At 45.4% G+C, this 17,005-nt stretch overlaps 2 protein-coding genes across 2 annotated transcripts; one reads left to right on the plus strand and one right to left on the minus strand.

Moving 5' to 3' along the window:
- The first annotated feature begins 231 nt into the window (after window positions 1-231).
- Window positions 232-4,802, plus strand: LOC127308118 (probable protein phosphatase 2C 72). The gene is made up of 5 exons (XM_051338897.2): window positions 232-666; window positions 806-1,224; window positions 1,664-2,031; window positions 2,724-2,960; window positions 4,292-4,802. The coding sequence occupies exons 2-5, from the start codon at window positions 900-902 to the stop codon at window positions 4,547-4,549; spliced, it is 1,188 nt and encodes a 395-aa protein (XP_051194857.1). The 5' UTR covers window positions 232-666; window positions 806-899; the 3' UTR covers window positions 4,550-4,802.
- A 347-nt stretch (window positions 4,803-5,149) lies between these two features.
- Window positions 5,150-8,023, minus strand: LOC127308108 (putative magnesium transporter MRS2-G). The gene is made up of 4 exons (XM_051338886.2): window positions 7,521-8,023; window positions 7,017-7,426; window positions 6,016-6,300; window positions 5,150-5,688 (listed from the first exon to the last, which is right to left on the minus strand). The coding sequence occupies exons 1-4, from the start codon at window positions 7,900-7,902 to the stop codon at window positions 5,407-5,409; spliced, it is 1,359 nt and encodes a 452-aa protein (XP_051194846.1). The 5' UTR covers window positions 7,903-8,023; the 3' UTR covers window positions 5,150-5,406.
- Between the last annotated feature and the right edge of the window lie 8,982 nt (window positions 8,024-17,005).

Below are 17,005 nucleotides of genomic sequence, written 5' to 3' on the forward strand. Positions count from 1 at the left end.
ATGAAATCCAAAACGCGAAATAAATAAAAACCAAGAGTAAGAGGCGAAAGCAACAAACGGAGTTGGTCTAGTAAGCACACAAAATTACCACGTCACGCGTACATTCAGGGAAATAATTGCAGGGCATTAGGCATATGCCTTTTCTTCCTGTGTAAGAAACGTGCAACGAGGGGAAAAAAACAGGGGAAGGATTAACGGGAGCATGGCAACGAAATAGTCACCACGCCAGTCCCGAATGAAATTAGGTCCCATCTCCCATCTCTGTGCCATTGCCTTGCTGGCCCTGACCCCCCTTTCTCGCCTTGGTTGCCTTGTTCGTCTTCTCTCTTGCTTGCTACTGCCTTCTCTCTCCCTCTCTTGTGCCCAGGAGGAGTGAAGGAGGCGAGATACAGAGAGATTCCTGCCTGATCTGTTCGTCGATCGACCCCGCCTGCGAGATTTGACGGGGGAGACGGCCGAAAAGCGCATCTTTTTTTAGTCCTCCCGGATCAGACAGCTTCTCGGTTGCTTCTTCTGGATCCCGGAGAGAGAAAGCGAGAGAGAGGAGCCCACCCGGTTCCGCCAAAACCCAATCCTCCGAGTGCTCGAGATCGGCCGGTTTCCAGATCCAACGCCGCCCCTCTCCGTTCGCGAGATCGCAGGAGGCTAGCCATCACCCAAGAAAAGGTGAGTTCTTGTTTGGCCCCTCGTCCTCCAATGCGAGTGGAGTGCGGCGGTTCTTGGCGATCTCCCCTCCCTCCGATCGCGCCGTGGACGATCGTTACTGATCCTGTTGTTCCCGTTGGTTGGTTGGTTTCGATTGCAGATTTTCGCGAGGGGGCGATAAGAGGGGAGGTTACTGGACAGATATGATGGCTTTTGTCGGGGAGCGAGCGGTTAGGCGGTGGTGGAGATGAGGGATGCTCTCGGCTGCGATGGATTACCTGAGATCGTGCTGGGGCCCCGCGTCGTCGCCGGACGGGCGCCCCCGCAAGGGGGTGGATGCGGCCGGCCGGCAGGAGGGGCTGCTGTGGTACAAGGACGCGGGGCAGCTCGTCGCCGGCGAGTTCTCCATGGCCGTCGTCCAGGCCAATAACCTGCTGGAGGACCACAGCCAGGTGGAATCCGGCCCGCTCACGACCAACGATTCTGACCTGCAGGGGACCTTCGTCGGCGTCTATGATGGGCATGGTGGCCCGGAGACGGCGCGCTACATCAATGACCACATGTTCAACCATCTCAAGGGTAAGGCCTCAACTGCTGCTGTGTACCACTCATGTTCTCTAGCTTAGATCAAATGTCCATTTGCCTAATTGCTATGACTTGCAATGGTGTCTGAGTTATGCTGACTGCTCTCTCTTTTTTTCTCCATTGAAGTAGATTATTCATTGGATGCCTGCATTGTAGTTCTGCTTGTAGTACTACACAGATCAAACAAGCTCCTTTCAAATGTTGTTTCGTTTAGACCAGTGGCCTACTTTGCGCTATTTGCATTCCTTGGTTCTATAACCACATCATTGCATTCTAATAATATTACAACTGGAAATGTGCAAGAAATTGTTGATGCCTGTAAAATAAATAAGTAAATGATAGTGTGTTCTACCCACATTTGGGTCATATTGTGGCATGTTTAACACATGCCAATCTCCATTTTTTCCTTGCATGATGAACTCCTTTTTTTCAGAATTTGCATCTGAGCAAAAGTGCATGTCAGTGGAAGTGATTCGGAAGGCTTTCCGAGCAACTGAAGATGGATTTCTCTCTCTAGTTAGTAGTCAATGGTCTATGAGGCCTCAATTAGCGGCTGTAGGATCTTGCTGTCTAGTTGGTGTGATTTGCGCTGGAACTCTCTATATTGCAAACGTCGGGGACTCCCGTGCTATTCTTGGGAGACTTGTCAAGGGAACTGGAGAGGTTATTGCAATGCAGCTCTCAGCGGAACATAATGCATCATTTGAGGAGGTTAGGCGGGAGATGCAGGCAATGCATCCTGATGATCCCCACATTGTCGTCTTGAAGCACAATGTATGGCGTGTGAAGGGTATTATACAGGTAAATATCCAGAGTTCAGAAACTGTAACTGACATGTTGTAATGAAGTAGCTTTGATTTTATACAGTCTACATACATCAGGCTCAACTTCTCGTTCTAATCATAGCTTTCCCAGGTGCTTTTGTTTGAATTGTTGCTGCATTTTTCTTACATTAGGCAATTTTTCAGTTATCATAACCATATTAGGTGTTTTTATTCTCTTCTGTATTTCCTGTGTAAACAATTGATGATAACGTAAGAATGTGTGTATTGCCATGAATCAAGACAGCTCTTGGATACAGTGTACAAGTCCCAGTTGACTGAAAATTAGTAAAGTCTTAGTGGTGCAAAATATTCACGTTGATTTGTTCACTTGGTGCAAAATAAAATTACTGCTCGTTTTCGGAGTTCGTAAATATATAAAAAAAAAATCGTGGATCTTTATGTTGGATGTCTTGGATCGACGGTTCTTACCAAGACTTAACAAATTCCCAGTCGACTGAGAATTAGCAAAACCGTTTTCTTAATGCCGATCTCCTCAGATGAAGTGTTTATTTATTTATACCTTTATTTGTTGTACATTTCCGAGTATAATGTCAACATGTACATTTCCTAGATGAATCACTTTAATCTGCTGCTGGTCTCTGTCTCTTTGCAAATGCCATGGCAATTGCTTCTTTTGTGCATCTCACATGGTCCGATGATGTTTTGCAGATAACAAGGTCCATTGGAGATGTATATCTGAAGAGACCCGAGTTCAACAGAGAACCTTTGCATAGCAAGTTTCGTCTTCCAGAAACTTTTCGGAGACCACTTCTTAGTTCTGATCCAGCAATTACTGTACACCCAATACAGTTAACTGATCAGTTCATCATTTTTGCATCGGATGGACTCTGGGAGCATCTTAGTAATCAGAAAGCGGTTGAACTAGTCCACAGTAGTCCTCGCAATGTATGTGCTCTTATCTTATGTTTAGCTTGTTTTACTTGGTTTTTTTAAAGCACAGTGCTAGTTGCTATTGCTTGTCCGACCAGAAGCTGCCTTTGCAGTAATGTCATTGTTCTTTGATTGATGTTTCTGTCGAGGTAAGAGGGCGCTCTGTTGTGTAAGGAAATAGAGAACATCATGTGTGAACATCTTAAAAACATAGTTTTGCAGGCACCTTAGATTGTCCAATATCACGGGACTGAATTATATGGTTCTCAAGTTTGTAACAATTCCTCTGTTTTGGTCTTTTAAGTATTTAAATTTGTTTATAGCAAAATGTAGTTAGAGACAACAACACTGAATTAGTACCTAGAAGTTTGTTGCACTCTTCTGGCCTTGGATTATAGGTCATGTTCTGGCTAATATGGCAGGGTCTAATTTAAATTATGTATGTCTAAAACCTTTTCATGTCCATTTAAACCCCTAATAAATTATTTGTGTCTAAATCCTTTTCATGTCCATTGGCTAGTTGCTGAATTGAATGCTATCCTCCTTTCCAAATTATAAATAAATTATTTATGTCTAAAGCCTTTTCATGTCCATTGGAATCCCTAGTAAATTATTTATGTCCGAAGCCTTTTCATGTCCATTGGAATCCCTAGTAAATTATTCATGTCCGAAGCCTTTTCATGTCCATTGGCTAGTCGCTGAATTGAATGTTACTCCCTCCTTTCCAAATTATTTGGAGTTCTAATTTTGTTCTAAGTTGAACCTCTTTATGTTTTACCAAATGTATAGAAAAATGTGCCAATTTCTACAGAAATGTATTCTATGATTAATCTAACGAAACTAATTTGGTGTTGCCAGATGTTGATATATTTTTCTATAGATTAGCTGATACTTAAATTACGAAAAAACTAGAACTTCAAATAATTTGGAGCGGAGGGTGTGCATGTGTAACTTTAGTTGTTCCTAATTCAGCAATGCCTGGTTGAACAATTGTTGAGGGGATTTTCAATAGCAGATATCTTCTGTAGATCTTTGTTTTTTCCAAAGGAATAATGTCTAGATCTCTTTAACATCTGCATTTTACATGGAAAACATTGTGAATGAGCTACTTTGCAACTGATCTGTTTATATTAAGCAAACTTTCTGAACCATGGCTGTTGGCACCTCATGCCATTCACTATAAATCTGTCTCGGTAATATAGACTTTTTTTTAGTTTCATTTCCTATTTCCAACAAACCATGTAGTAGAACCCAGCTCCATTATTTGTGATTTTATACTCTTTGGTCATCTGATTGAACAATGTTTTTCATATTTTGTTAATGTTACTGTAACTTATATGTATCAGGGGATTGCTCGGAAGCTAGTGAAGACTGCAATGCAGGAAGCAGCAAAGAAGAGGGAGATGCGGTATTCGGATCTCAAGAAAATTGACCGCGGGGTAAGGCGCCACTTCCACGATGATATAACCGTCGTCGTGGTATTTTTCGATTCGAATTCGATAGCCATGGACAACTGGAGCAGACCCACGGTGTCCCTCCGAGGTGGCGGCGTTGCCCTACCTGCGAATTCCCTTGCTCCATTATCAGTTCCTAGCTCTTTCTGAGACTTACTTGAGTATGAAGACACGGAGACAAAAAGGAAGAGCAGCAGCCACGATAAACTGTAGCGTGTTTCCTCTGCATTCTCGCAAAAAAAGAAACTTTTAGATTCAAACGTGGTTACTAGTGTACTGATAGCAAGGTATAAGATTAGATTATTCTTAGTGTACATTCTCGGAATCGTCTTGTGATAATAGTTCATGGCATCACCACTTGATCTTGTTCAGATCCGTTACAAAGTGCTGTTTCTTTTTGCCACCTCAAGGCTAATCGTGGACATGTAGCAGGTTGCTTGCTTGATGCTCAATCTGCTGATCTTTATCAGCATGGTCTCCAGTTCGAACATTATCCTATTTGACAGGATGAAACAAACTCACCATGTGATTTTGGGCAAATCTTGAAAGGCCATGAGATTGTTACAGAGAACCTGAAGCCCATGCCTTGTGAAACATTGGGCAGAAGCTGGTAGCCCTGCATTTTGTTTTGTGTATCAGAAAGAACCAACTTAAACTACATAAGGGTAGGAATATGACGAAGATGATTTCACTGAGATATCGTGACATTAATTTTCTGTTGCCAACAAAAGCCACATCTGGTGAAATTGAAGAGAAGGCAGATGGATTCATAACATCCTCTCAACAAGTAGTTGTATATTTTATGGCAATAAAAAATCACAGCTTGATAATCTTATCTAGTACTCTGGAACATAAATACATCAGAGTTCTCTCCCTAACCCCACGGTGCTCCTCTGTCCTTAAGTCCTTTGCTCCCTCGCCAGAGTTATACGCGAACATGAGTTGCCAGTTTGCCACCTTCTCAATGATGAGCTCTTTCACCATCTCATGACTTGGCTTCACTGTGTTCAAGGGCCGAGCAACTTCTTCCACCAGGCGTACCCCAATAAAATGATGGAGATCACAAAGCAGCCTGCCGAGGTACCCCCAACAAATGGCCAAAAGAAGCTGCCATCCGTGTCATAAAGATAACATGGGATGTTCATCGCAAATGCCCCAGCAATGAAGGTATTGATAGCTATGCCAAAGGATGCGATGGTCAGCGTAAGCTGAAGCTGAATGAGTTCATTTCGCTGGTTGTCGAGTTGAATGTTGACATAGTCTTCTGTGTCATCAATATACTCTCGAACCTGTTAATTTCCAAAGGAGAAATTAATGTACACATCAAGGTGAATATGAAATAAAAACCAAAGCAACTCGACTAAAATATGATCAGGAACAGTCTTGATAATGAAATAATTCAGTACATGATAATTGCTACCTCTATATCAACTTACACTTGTTTTCCAAGGAACAAATGACTAGCTATCTGTGCATGAAACTCTTACGATGAAACAACAAACTGTACATGATGGATCTGAACCAAATAAGTATCATACCAAGAATAATGCAAGTCATCGTCTTAAATAGCCCAAGAGCTCAAGAGAACAGTAACAAATGTCGGGAATTGGACTAACCGATAAAATTCTGTTGCGAATTCCATCCAGCTGCATGAAGTAGGCCTCAAGCAACATCTCTAGGTCTTCCACGTCATTATCCAAATAGATACTGGTAGCAATGCTCACACTACGCCGGAAACTAGAGTTGAGCCTGTGCAGACTTGTTCCTGCAGGAACAATGCTATTGGAAGCAGCAGATGTCATAATGGCCTCAACCTGCTGATTCTGTGCTTGCTTCCGTGTTAGATACAGATGTGCCATGTCTTCATTATCATCTAGAAGATGTTCTATTTCATCTCTGACCTAGAAAGATACAACAGCAAACATAATAGCTTTAGAATAAGACCCAGTTTAGAGCAGGCTCTCATCAGTCATCAAGGTTCTCGCAACGACAGACAGAAATACCAGCATCAATATAATGTAATCAATACGATCGAGAAGCTTAACAAGAATAGAAATAAACTAAAACTTAACAGCAAGATCCAAAATTCTCAGCTGTTTATGATCTCTTTTCGTTCTAATTGTCTATCTAACAATTCTACCAGAACTAGGATTGAACAAAATCATCATTCTTAACCCAAAGTAGACATTTGGTTCTTTTAAAACTTGCATCAAAACAGTTCTCAAATAGTAAATTCCTTAATTTGCTAGCGGTTACGCAAGAGCAGACTTCAATTGGTGACTGACTCCGTGTGTGACCAATTGTAAGTGATAAAGGTGTGAGGTGAAAGATGGTTTAAGTAAAATCTGCATATAATTGGTACATATACATGCTATGACCAAAACTTCAGCTATAACTCATATCTCAATTGTGCTTAGAACAAACAGATGGTTGAATGAACTAGTATTGTTTCGGTAGAACTAAATTCAAGGGCCAGAAAGGAGCGCAAAGTGGCGATACAAATTTTTATCTGCAAATCAAGGTTCAAATGATAACAGACAGTATTCAGGCAATCAAAGGTTTAGAATGTAGATAGATTAAGGAAACTTTGCACTTATATGCCTCTCTCTGATAATACCTTCTGAACACGGGCAAGCAATCGGGTGAGGTCACTCTTGAGGCTCCGCACACGCTCCAGGTTCCGCGTGCTCACGTTCTTGGTGAGCTCATCGAGCACAGGAGTAGCATGCCTCTCGAGCTCAGCCACGCTCAAGTCGAGCGTGGAGCACACGGCCTCCAGCCCGACCTCGAGCACCTGGAACTCGAACGGCAGCTCGTGCTCTGCCCCGGTCGCCTCGTTTAGACAGGGCGCCTGGTTCCCGGGGTCCCCACCGTTCCCACCGGCAGGGCTCTTGAGAGGGAGGTGCTGCCTGAGCTGGTCGACGAAAGGGAGCACGTCGTGCGCGAGCGGGTCCAGCAGGAGCACCTCGTCGGCGGTCACGATCGCCCTGATGAACTCCAGGTTGATCACCATCGCCTTCTCCCTAGCTGCGCAGGTAGGGATTGTAGGTCAGTAAGTTGCGGCGGTGGCGGTGGGGATGGGTAGTGAAATCGGCGGGCGGGCGGGGGTGGGGATGGGTACCGAGGATGCTGGAGGAGTGGGAGAAGATGGGGCCGAGGATGCGGAGGTCGCGCAGGGGCACGCCGGCGCGGCGGATGATGGAGGCCTTGTCGAGCTCGAGGATCTCGGAGGACCCCCAGCGGTCCAGCCGCATCCAGAGGCGCGCGCCGGCCTTCTTCTTGGCGACCTTGCCGGACACGGAGGCCGCGGCGGCGGAAGGTAGGTCGGGCGGGGACGTGGTGGGGTGCGGCGCGGGGGGTGGGGAGGTGGCGTGGGGGGGAGGCGGCGAGGTGGTCTTGGGGAGGGAAGGGAGGCGGCGAGCGGAGCGGGTGCGCTTGGTGGAGGAGGTGGAGCCGGCGGAGGCGAAGAAGGGCAGCTTCCTGCCCCCGGATCGCCTCCCCATGGCGGCGGCGGCGGGTTTGGAGCCGGGTGGTTGGGTGGCGTGGTGCGGCAGGGGAAGAGGAAGACAGGGGCTGGGAGGGACGCGTGGTGGGTCGGTGTTCAATCTGGTGCAGCCGCGGAGTGGGCTGGGCTGGAACTACATCGAGGCGTGGGTATTCGCGTCCGGCGCGAACCGTTGTATTGCCCGCAACCAGCCTGATTCCTGGGGATGAACGGTCACCGTCTGCCCATCGATCCGTGTGGGACAATGCTCTGCAGTAGCCGGTGCAGGATGCATCTTCACGCACGTATTTATAAACATCTGAGTACATCTGTTCGGGCAGCCCTATAATCGCACTTTTTTTTGGTCCGTCCGCGTAATTCCCGGAGGCGATCGGGAGGCGATTCTGGGGCGCTCCCAGGTCTTCGTTCTGGTCTCCATCTACAACGCGCACAGATCCAATCCTCGCTCTTTCCACCGTAGTTCCTGTCCTCCTACGATCTGTGCCTTCCCGATCCGGGCGATCGCCCGTGTGAGATCTGGAGGTCCGTGTTTTTCCGTCCAAAATCCACCAAAAGCCTTCCATACGTGACTAGGGCGTGTGATCGTAATACACCTAGACCTAGATCGTCCGTCCGGCCGAGCGACCGCGGAGATCGGCATGGAGGGGATGGAGAATGTTGAAGGTTTGATGAAGAATTTGCAACTCTCAGAAGCGGAGATGAAGGGGGTGAAGATCGGCTGGTCCAGTGGGAGTCAGATCGGGCTGATCGAACCACAGGCCCTGGGGAAGTTGTTCTCGGAAAAGCCTGCTTTTGCGGAAGGTTTGGCTGGTGCTCTGGGCAGAGCTTGGTGTCCGCTTAAAGGTATCCACTGTAAAACTGTGGGCGGTAATATTTTCCTGTTCACGTTCCATCAGCCTAGTGGGAAGAGGAAAGCTATAGAGGACGGGCCCTGGATGTTTGAAAATGAGATCATAGTGATGGAGGATTTTGATGTTAACAAATCAGTTGATGAATATGCGTTTGCGAGTTATCCAATATGGGTACGTATTTTTAACTTGCCTTTGGGAAGAATGAACAGGAAGACGGGTGAGGAGATGGGAGAGGTAATTGGGGAGTTTATATCTGTCGAAACTGATGATAATGGTATGGCACCAGGGAAGTACCTTAGAGTTAAGGTCAGAATACAAGTGGAGAAACCTTTGCTGAGAGGGCTTATGGTCACAATTGGGGAAGAGGGGAAGGAGAAGTGGTGCAGATTTGAGTATGAGTTTTTTGCCAAATTTTTGTTTCACTTGTGGCAGAGTTGGCCACATTGATAAAACATGCTCCATCCAGCTGGGAAGAGGGGAGACACAACAATATGGTAAATGGCTTAAGTGGATACCGGATCAGAAGGGGTCCTCTTCAGGTGAGAGTGGATCATGGAATAAGGGGAGAGGCTCTGAAAGTAGGAGGTATGGGAGCCAGGGGAGAGGAGTTCATGGATCACGGAGTAATAGTCTGTCTTGGAGGAAGGACTTAGTGCCGGGTCGGGGGGAGGAAAAAGAAGTAACAAGCCCTTTGAAGCTTACTGAAGGGAAGGGAACAGGTGGTAAATCTCATGAAGAGGTAATAGGGACTCGGGGCAGTAAGAAGCAGCTTGCGTTCAACATTGAGCAAGGAAGGGCGGGGGATGTAGCCTTACCGAACAAAGTCGGGGTTGCTGTGGAAGATCAAGCTGCCGTACAAAATGGAGACAAAGGGTCTGTAAAGACTAGTGAGGCTTGTTCTGGGACAGTTGGAGCTGGGCCTGAGGTACAGCAGCAGCCTGGGGAGGTGTTAGGGGCGGAGGAGAATACAAGAGATAAGGAGGCGAGCAATAATCAAGAGGTCAAGGATTCTGTGCATACAAATGTTCTTACTAATCCGGCCTTAGATGATATGAGTGCTATGGTTATTGATGGTGGGCCGTATGTGGTCGGGGAAGTTAATGCGGCGGGAGTGGAGGCCCAACATGGAGGAGATGGGGGGCCTGTTTTGCATGGCCCGGCTATGGGTCACACGTCGATCGGAGATGGGCAAACAGCTCGGTTGGGGAAGGGGGAAACAAAGGTGCTGGTGGTCTGGGAGGTGATGGTAAGAATGGGAAAGGTACTTTCAGGAGATCCTTGAAGCCTAGAGGGGTTAAGAGTGGGGGTGAGGTTGTCCAGGGTTCTTTCCTGGCCGAGGGGGCGGTGGGGGATAAAAGAGGGCATGTAGAGGTAGAGGAGCTAGATGGGGAGGGAGTGAAGAAAGGGCGGGTGGAGGTGGGTACAGAGGTGATCGGAGGAGTACAGGGAACACTTTTGAACGCGGGGCTGCCGTCTCAGCCCTGCGGGAAGCAATGAAAGTTGTGTCCAGCAACTGCCGGGGGCTTGGGAACCAGCCGGCAGTTCGGGGCCTTCATGATCTTCAGAAGGCGGAAGAGCCCGATCTTCTCTTTTTGTGCGAAACAAAGCTGACAGAAGAGGAGATGGATAGGTTTCGTTGGAGCCTAAATATGCCAACGATGTTTGCTGTGGGTTGTAAGGGGCGTAGTGGTGGTTTGGCGCTTTTTGCTCGCAAAGGTGTCGATGTACAGCTTCAGTGGAAGGGGAGGTACCATATCGATGTGGATGTGGTGGGCGAGTCAGGCAACAAATGGTGTTTTACAGGGGTTTATGGGGAGTCAAAATCAGGCATGAAGGAGAATACTTGGAAGCTCATTCACACTTTAAGTGGGCAATCGGATCTCCCTTGGCTGTGCATGGGGGATTTTAATGAAATTTTGTTCTCACATGAGAAGGAGGGAGGGACGGCTCGGGCCCCAGGTTGTATGGATGCCTTTAGGAAAGCTTTGGAGGATGCAAACTTGGCTGACTTGGGCTTTGTGGGTGATGCTTTCACCTGGAGAAACAATTGGCATGTTGCGGGAGGGTACACACGGGAGCGACTCGATCGGGCGATAGCAAATGTGGGGTGGCGCTGCATGTTCCCTCTTTATAGAATTATAAATGGTGATCCACGCCATTCCGACCATAGACCAGTGATTGCTGAGATGAATATTGAAGCTCAGCCGATGGGTAACCAAAATTCGGCGCCTATGTTTCGCTTTGAGGCTTCGTGGTTACATGAGGAAGGGTGTGCCTAGGTTGTGGAGGATGCTTGGAATTCTGCTTTTGCAGAAGAGGGGGTCACGGTGGGAGATGCTGTTGCGGAAGTGGGAAGGAAGTTGTGGAGATGGGACAAGGAGGTTCTGGGGCAGTTAAAGAAGCGCATCAAAATGGCCAAGAGGGACTTGGAGAGATGTCGCAGAGGACCTATCACTCAGGAGGGAGTCGATCAGGAACACGTCCTGCGGTTTAAGTTGAGTCGTCTTGAGGATCAACATAATACATTTTGGAAACAAAGGGCACATGCAAATAGGTTACTTTATGGTGATCGTAATACTTCCTATTTCCATGCGGTTGCCTCGAAGAGGAGGAGAACGAATGTTATAAAAAAGTTGAAGAGGGAGGGAGGAGGAGTAGTGGAGGGAGAAGAGGATATAGGAAATTTTATAACTAACCACTACAAAAGTTTGTTCATGTCTTCTGCAGGCCCCTCAAATGATGATCTCCTACAACATGTCAATAACTCAGTTACTGAAGGCATGAATGATATGCTCATTAGGGAATTCACAGGGGCTGAAGTTAAGGAAGCCCTGGAATCAATTGGTGATCTCAAAGCACCGGGACCAGATGGGATGTCGCCTATTTTTTACAAGAAATTTTGGCATATGGTTGGTCCAAAAGTCCAGGAGGAAGTTCTGGCGGTGCTAAATGGCGGCAACAAGCCTATGGGCTGGAATGAGACCACCATAGTCCTCATTCCGAAGGTTACAAATCCCGAGAGAATCACACAATTTCGGCCAATAAGTCTGTGCAATGTTTTATACAAATTGATCTCCAAGGTGTTGGCAAACCGGCTTAAAGTGGTTTTACCACATATCATTTCTCCAACACAATCGGCTTTCGTACCAGGACGGTTGATAACTGATAATGTCCTTCTTGCTTATGAAATCACACATATGATGCATAGGAGGAAGGGAGGGCGAGATGGTTTGGTGGCGGTGAAGTTGGACATGAGTAAAGCATATGATAGAGTTGAGTGGAGTTTCCTGGAGAGAATTATGGAGAAAATGGGATTTGGGGCTGCATGGATTAATCTGGTCATGAAGTGTGTTCGATCAGTTTCCTACTGTGTGAAGGTGAATAGGAATCTTCAAGAACCGTTCACGCCTGAGAGGGGTCTCAGGCAGGGAGACCCTCTGTCTCCGTACTTATTCATTCTGTGTGCGGAGGGGTTGTCAGCTTTGCTTAGAGCAGCGGAGGAGGATGGTTCTCTGCAGGGGGTCCAATTATGCCAGGGAGCTCCGAAAATTAACCACTTGTTCTTTGCAGATGACTCGCTGATAGTGATGAAGGCAAATGCTAGCAACGCCACAAAGTTACAACAAATTCTTGCCCTTTATGAATCTCAATCGGGCCAGATGATAAATAAGGATAAATCCTCAGCTATGTTTAGTAAGGGAACAAATCGAAGAGCAAAGCAAGAAGTTCTGGGAGTCCTTGGTCCCACGTGAATCCTTTAATGAGCGCTACCTTGGTCTACCGGTCCACTTGGGAGCATCGAAGAGTAAGGAGTTTGAATATTTGAAGGAGAGGATTTGGCAGAGAATACAGGGTTGGAAGGAGAGACTACTGTCAAAAGCTGGGAAGGAGATTATGATAAAAGCCGTTGCGCAAGCAATTCCTACATATGCAATGTCATGTTTTGACTTGACGAAGTCACTATGTGATGAAATCAGTTCTATGATATGTAGATATTGGTGGAGCCAACAAGATGAGAAGTAACGTTGTCATTGGATAGGCTGGGACAATATGACAAAGTCGAAGCAAGATGGTGGTCTGGGATTTAGAGATTTGCACGTTTTCAATATGGCCATGCTTGCTAGACAGAGTTGGAGACTGCTTCAAAATCTGGATTCCCTTTGTTGCATAGTGCTCAAAGCAATGTATTTCCCAAATACGTCTATTCTGCATGCAGAGGCGAAACCGGGCATGTCCTTGATGTCTACGTTCCCCCTCCTTTCCTGTAGACAGTGTTGGGCCTCCAAGAGCAGAGGTTTGTAGAACAGCAGCAAGTTTTCCCTTAAGTGGATCACCCAAGGTTTATCGAACTCAGGGAGGAAGAGGTCAAAGATATCCCTCTCATGCAACCCTGCAACCACAAAGCAAGAAGTCTCTTGTGTCCCCAACACACCTAATAGGTGCACTAGTTCGGCGAAGAGATAGTGAAATACAGGTGGTATGAATAAGTATGAGCAGTAGCAACGGTGCCAGAAAATAGCTTGCTGGCGTGTAGTTGATGGTGGTGGTATTGCATGTAGTAACGCAAAGAAACGATAAACAAGCAGCGATAGCAGTATTTAGGAACAAGGCCAAGGGATTACACTTTCACTAGTGGACACTCTCAACATTGATCACATAACAGAATAGATAAATGCATACTCTACACTTTTGTTGGATGATGAACACATTGCGTAGGATTACACGAACCCTCAATGCCGGAGTTAACAAGCTCCACAATAATGCTCATATTTTAGTAACATTTAGTGTAAGATAGATCAAAAGACTAAACCAAGTACTAACATAGCATGCACACTGTCACCTTCATGCATATGTAGGAGGAATAGATCACATCAATACCATCATAGCAATCTACAAGAGATCATGATCATAGCATAAACCAAGTACTAACACGGTGCACACACTGTCACCTTTACACACGTGCAGGAGGAATAGAACTACTTTAATAACTTTGCTAGAGTAGCACATAGATAAATTGTGATACAAACTCATATGAATCTCAATCATGTAAAGCAGCTCATGAGATCATTGTATTGAGGTACATAGGAGAGAGATGAACCACATAGCTACCGGTACAGCCCCGAGCCTCGATGGAGAACTACTCCCTCCTCATGGGAGCAGCAGCGGTGATGAAGATGGCGGTGGAGATGGCAGCGGTGTCGATGGAGAAGCCTTCCGGGGGCACTTCCCCGCTCCGGCGGCGTGCCGGAACAGAGACTCCTGTCCCCCAGATCTTGGCCTCGCGATGGCGGCGGCTCTGGAAGGTTTCTGTGGTTTTCGTCGAACGTATCAGGGTTTTCGATCCAGGGGCTTTAAATAGGCGAAGAGGCGGCGCCAGAGGGTCGAAGGGGTGCCCACACCATAGGGTGGCGCGGGCCCCCCTGGCCGCACCGGCCTAGGGTTTGGGTGGCCTGTGCCCCCTCCCTGGTGACTCTCGGGTGTTCTGGATGCTTCCGGGCAAAATAGGAACCTGGGCGTTGATTTCGTCCGATTCTGAGAATATTTCGTTACTAGGATTTCTGAAACCAAAAACAGCAGAAAACAGGAACTGGCACTTCGGCATCTTGTTAATAGGTTAGTTCCAGAAAATGCACGAATATGACATAAAGTGTGCATAAAACATGTAGATAACATCAATAATGTGGCATGGAACATAAGAAATTATCGATACGTCGGAGACGTATCAGCATCCCCAAGCTTAGTTCTGCGAGTCCCGAGCAGGTAAAACGATAACAAAGATAATTTCTGGAGTGACATGCCATCATAAACTTGATCATACTATTTGTAAAGCATATGTAGTGAATGCAGCGATCAAAACAATGTATATGACATGAGTAAACAAGTGAATCATATAGCAAAGACTTTTCATGAATAGCACTTCAAGACAAGCATCAATAAGTCTTGCATAAGAGTTAACTCACAAAGCAATAATTCAAAGTAGAGGTATTGAAGCAACACAATGGAAGATTAAGTTTCAGCGGTTGCTTTCAACTTGTAACATGTATATCTCATGGATAGTTGTCAATGCAAAGCAATATAACAAGTGCAATATGCAAATATGTAGGAATCAATGCACAGTTCACACAAGTGTTTGCTTCTTGAGGTGGAGAGAAATAGGTGAACTGACTCAACATAAAAGTAAAAGAATGGTCCTTCAAAGAGGAAAGCATCGATTGCTATATTTGTGCTAGAGCTTTGGTTTTGAAAACATATAGAGAGCATAAAAATAAAGTTTTGAGAGGTGTATGTTGTTGTCAACGAATGGTAGCGGGTACTCTAACCCCCTTGCCAGACAAACCTTCAAAGAGCGGCTCCCATTTTATTTTATTTTTGGATGGCACTCCTTCCAACCTTTCTTTCACAAACCATGGCTAACCGAATCCTCGGGTGCCTGCCAACAATCTCATACCATGAAGGAGTGCCTTTTTATTTTAGTTTTATTATGATGACACTCCTCCCAACCTTTGCTTACACAAGCCATGGCTAACCGAATCCTTCGGGTGCCGTCCAACAATCACATACCATGGAGGAGTGTCTACTTTTGTTAATTAATTTGGGACTGGGAATCCCATTGCCAGCTCTTTTTGCAAAATTATTGGATAAGCGGATGAAGCCACTAGTCCATTGGTGAAAGTTGCCCAACAAGATTGAAAGATAAACACCACATACTTCTTCATGAGCTATAAAACATTGACACTAATCAGAGGTGATAAATTTTGAATTGTTAAAGGTAGCACTCAAGCAATTTACTTTGGAATGGCGGAGAAATACCATGTAGTAGGTAGGTATGGTGGACACAAATGGCATAGTGGTTGGCTCAAGTATTTTGATGCATGAGAAGTATTCCCTCTCGATACAAGGTTTAGGCTAGCAAGGTTATTTGAAACAAACACAAGGATGAACCGGTGCAACAAAACTCACATAAAAGACATATTGTAAACATTATAAGACTCTACACCGTCTTCCTTTTTGTTCAAACTCAATACTAGAAATTATCTAGACCTTAGAGAGACTAAATATGCAAACCAAATTTTAGCATGCTCTATGTATTTCTTCATTAATAAGTGCAAAGCATATGATGCAAGAGCTTAATCATGAGCACAACAATTGCCAAGTATCACATTACCCAAGACATTTATAGCAATTACTACATGTATCATTTTCCAATTCCAACCATATAACAATTTAACGAAGGAGAAACTTCGCCATGAATATTATGAGCCAAGAACACATGTGTTCATACGAACCAGCGGAGCGTCTCTCTCTCCCACACAAGCATGATGTAATCCAATTTATTCAAACACAAACAAAAATAAAAGCATACAGACGCTCCAAGTAAAGCACATAAGATGTGACCGAATAAAAATATAGTTTCAAGAGAAGGAACCTGATAATGTTGTCGATGAAGAAGGGGATGCCTTGGGCATCCCCAAGCTTAGACGCTTGAGTCTTCTTGATATATGCAGGGGTGAACCACCGGGGCATCCCCAAGCTTAGAGCTTTCACTCTTCTTGATCATAGTATATCATCCTCCTCTCTTGACCCTTGAAAACTTCCTTCACACCAAACTCGAAACAACTCATTAGAGGGTTAGTGCACAATAAAAATTAACATATTCAGAGGTGACACAATCATTCTTAACACTTCTGGACATTGCATAATGCTACTGGACATTAATGGATCAAAGAAATTCATCCAACATAGCAAAAGAGGCAATGCGAAATAAAAGGCAGAATCTGTCAAAACAGAACAGTTCGTATTGACGAATTTTAAAATGGCACCAGACTTGCTCAAATGAAAATGCTCAAATTGAATGAAAGTTGCGTACATATCTGAGGATCATGCACGTAAATTGGCTTAATTTTCTGAGTTACCTACAGGGAGGTGGACCCAGATTCGTGACAGCAAAGAAATCTGGAACTGCGCAGTAATCCAAATCTAGTACTTACTTTTCTATCAACGGCTTTACTTGGCACAACAAAACACAAAACTAAGATAAGGAGAGGTTGCTACAGTAGTAAACAACTTCCAAGACACAAATATAAAACAAAGTACTGTAGCAAAATAACACATGGGTTATCTCCCAAGAAGTTCTTTTCTTTATAGCCATTAAGATGGGCTCAGCAGTTTTAATGATGCACTCGCAAGAAATAGTATTTGAAGCAAAAGAGAGCATCAAGAGGCAAATTCAAAACACATTTAAGCCTAACA

Source organism: Lolium perenne, chromosome 1 (assembly GCF_019359855.2).
Source record: "Lolium perenne isolate Kyuss_39 chromosome 1, Kyuss_2.0, whole genome shotgun sequence".
In the NCBI taxonomy this organism is placed as follows: domain Eukaryota; kingdom Viridiplantae; phylum Streptophyta; class Magnoliopsida; order Poales; family Poaceae; genus Lolium; species Lolium perenne.

Excerpts from the sequence above, each read along its gene's own strand:
- LOC127308118 (XM_051338897.2), top strand. The coding sequence starts at position 900 with ATGCTCTCGGCTGCGATGGATTACCTGAGATCGTGCTGGGGCCCCGCG. Across the intron at positions 2,032-2,723 it reads GTGTGAAGGGTATTATACAG|ATAACAAGGTCCATTGGAGA; the intron begins GTAAATATCCAG and ends GATGTTTTGCAG. Across the intron at positions 2,961-4,291 it reads TCCACAGTAGTCCTCGCAAT|GGGATTGCTCGGAAGCTAGT; the intron begins GTATGTGCTCTT and ends TATATGTATCAG.
- LOC127308108 (XM_051338886.2), bottom strand. The coding sequence starts at position 7,902 with ATGGGGAGGCGATCCGGGGGCAGGAAGCTGCCCTTCTTCGCCTCCGCC. Across the intron at positions 6,301-7,016 it reads TGCTTGCCCGTGTTCAGAAG|GTCAGAGATGAAATAGAACA; the intron begins GTATTATCAGAG and ends GTATCTTTCTAG. Across the intron at positions 5,689-6,015 it reads TTCGCAACAGAATTTTATCG|GTTCGAGAGTATATTGATGA; the intron begins GTTAGTCCAATT and ends GGAAATTAACAG.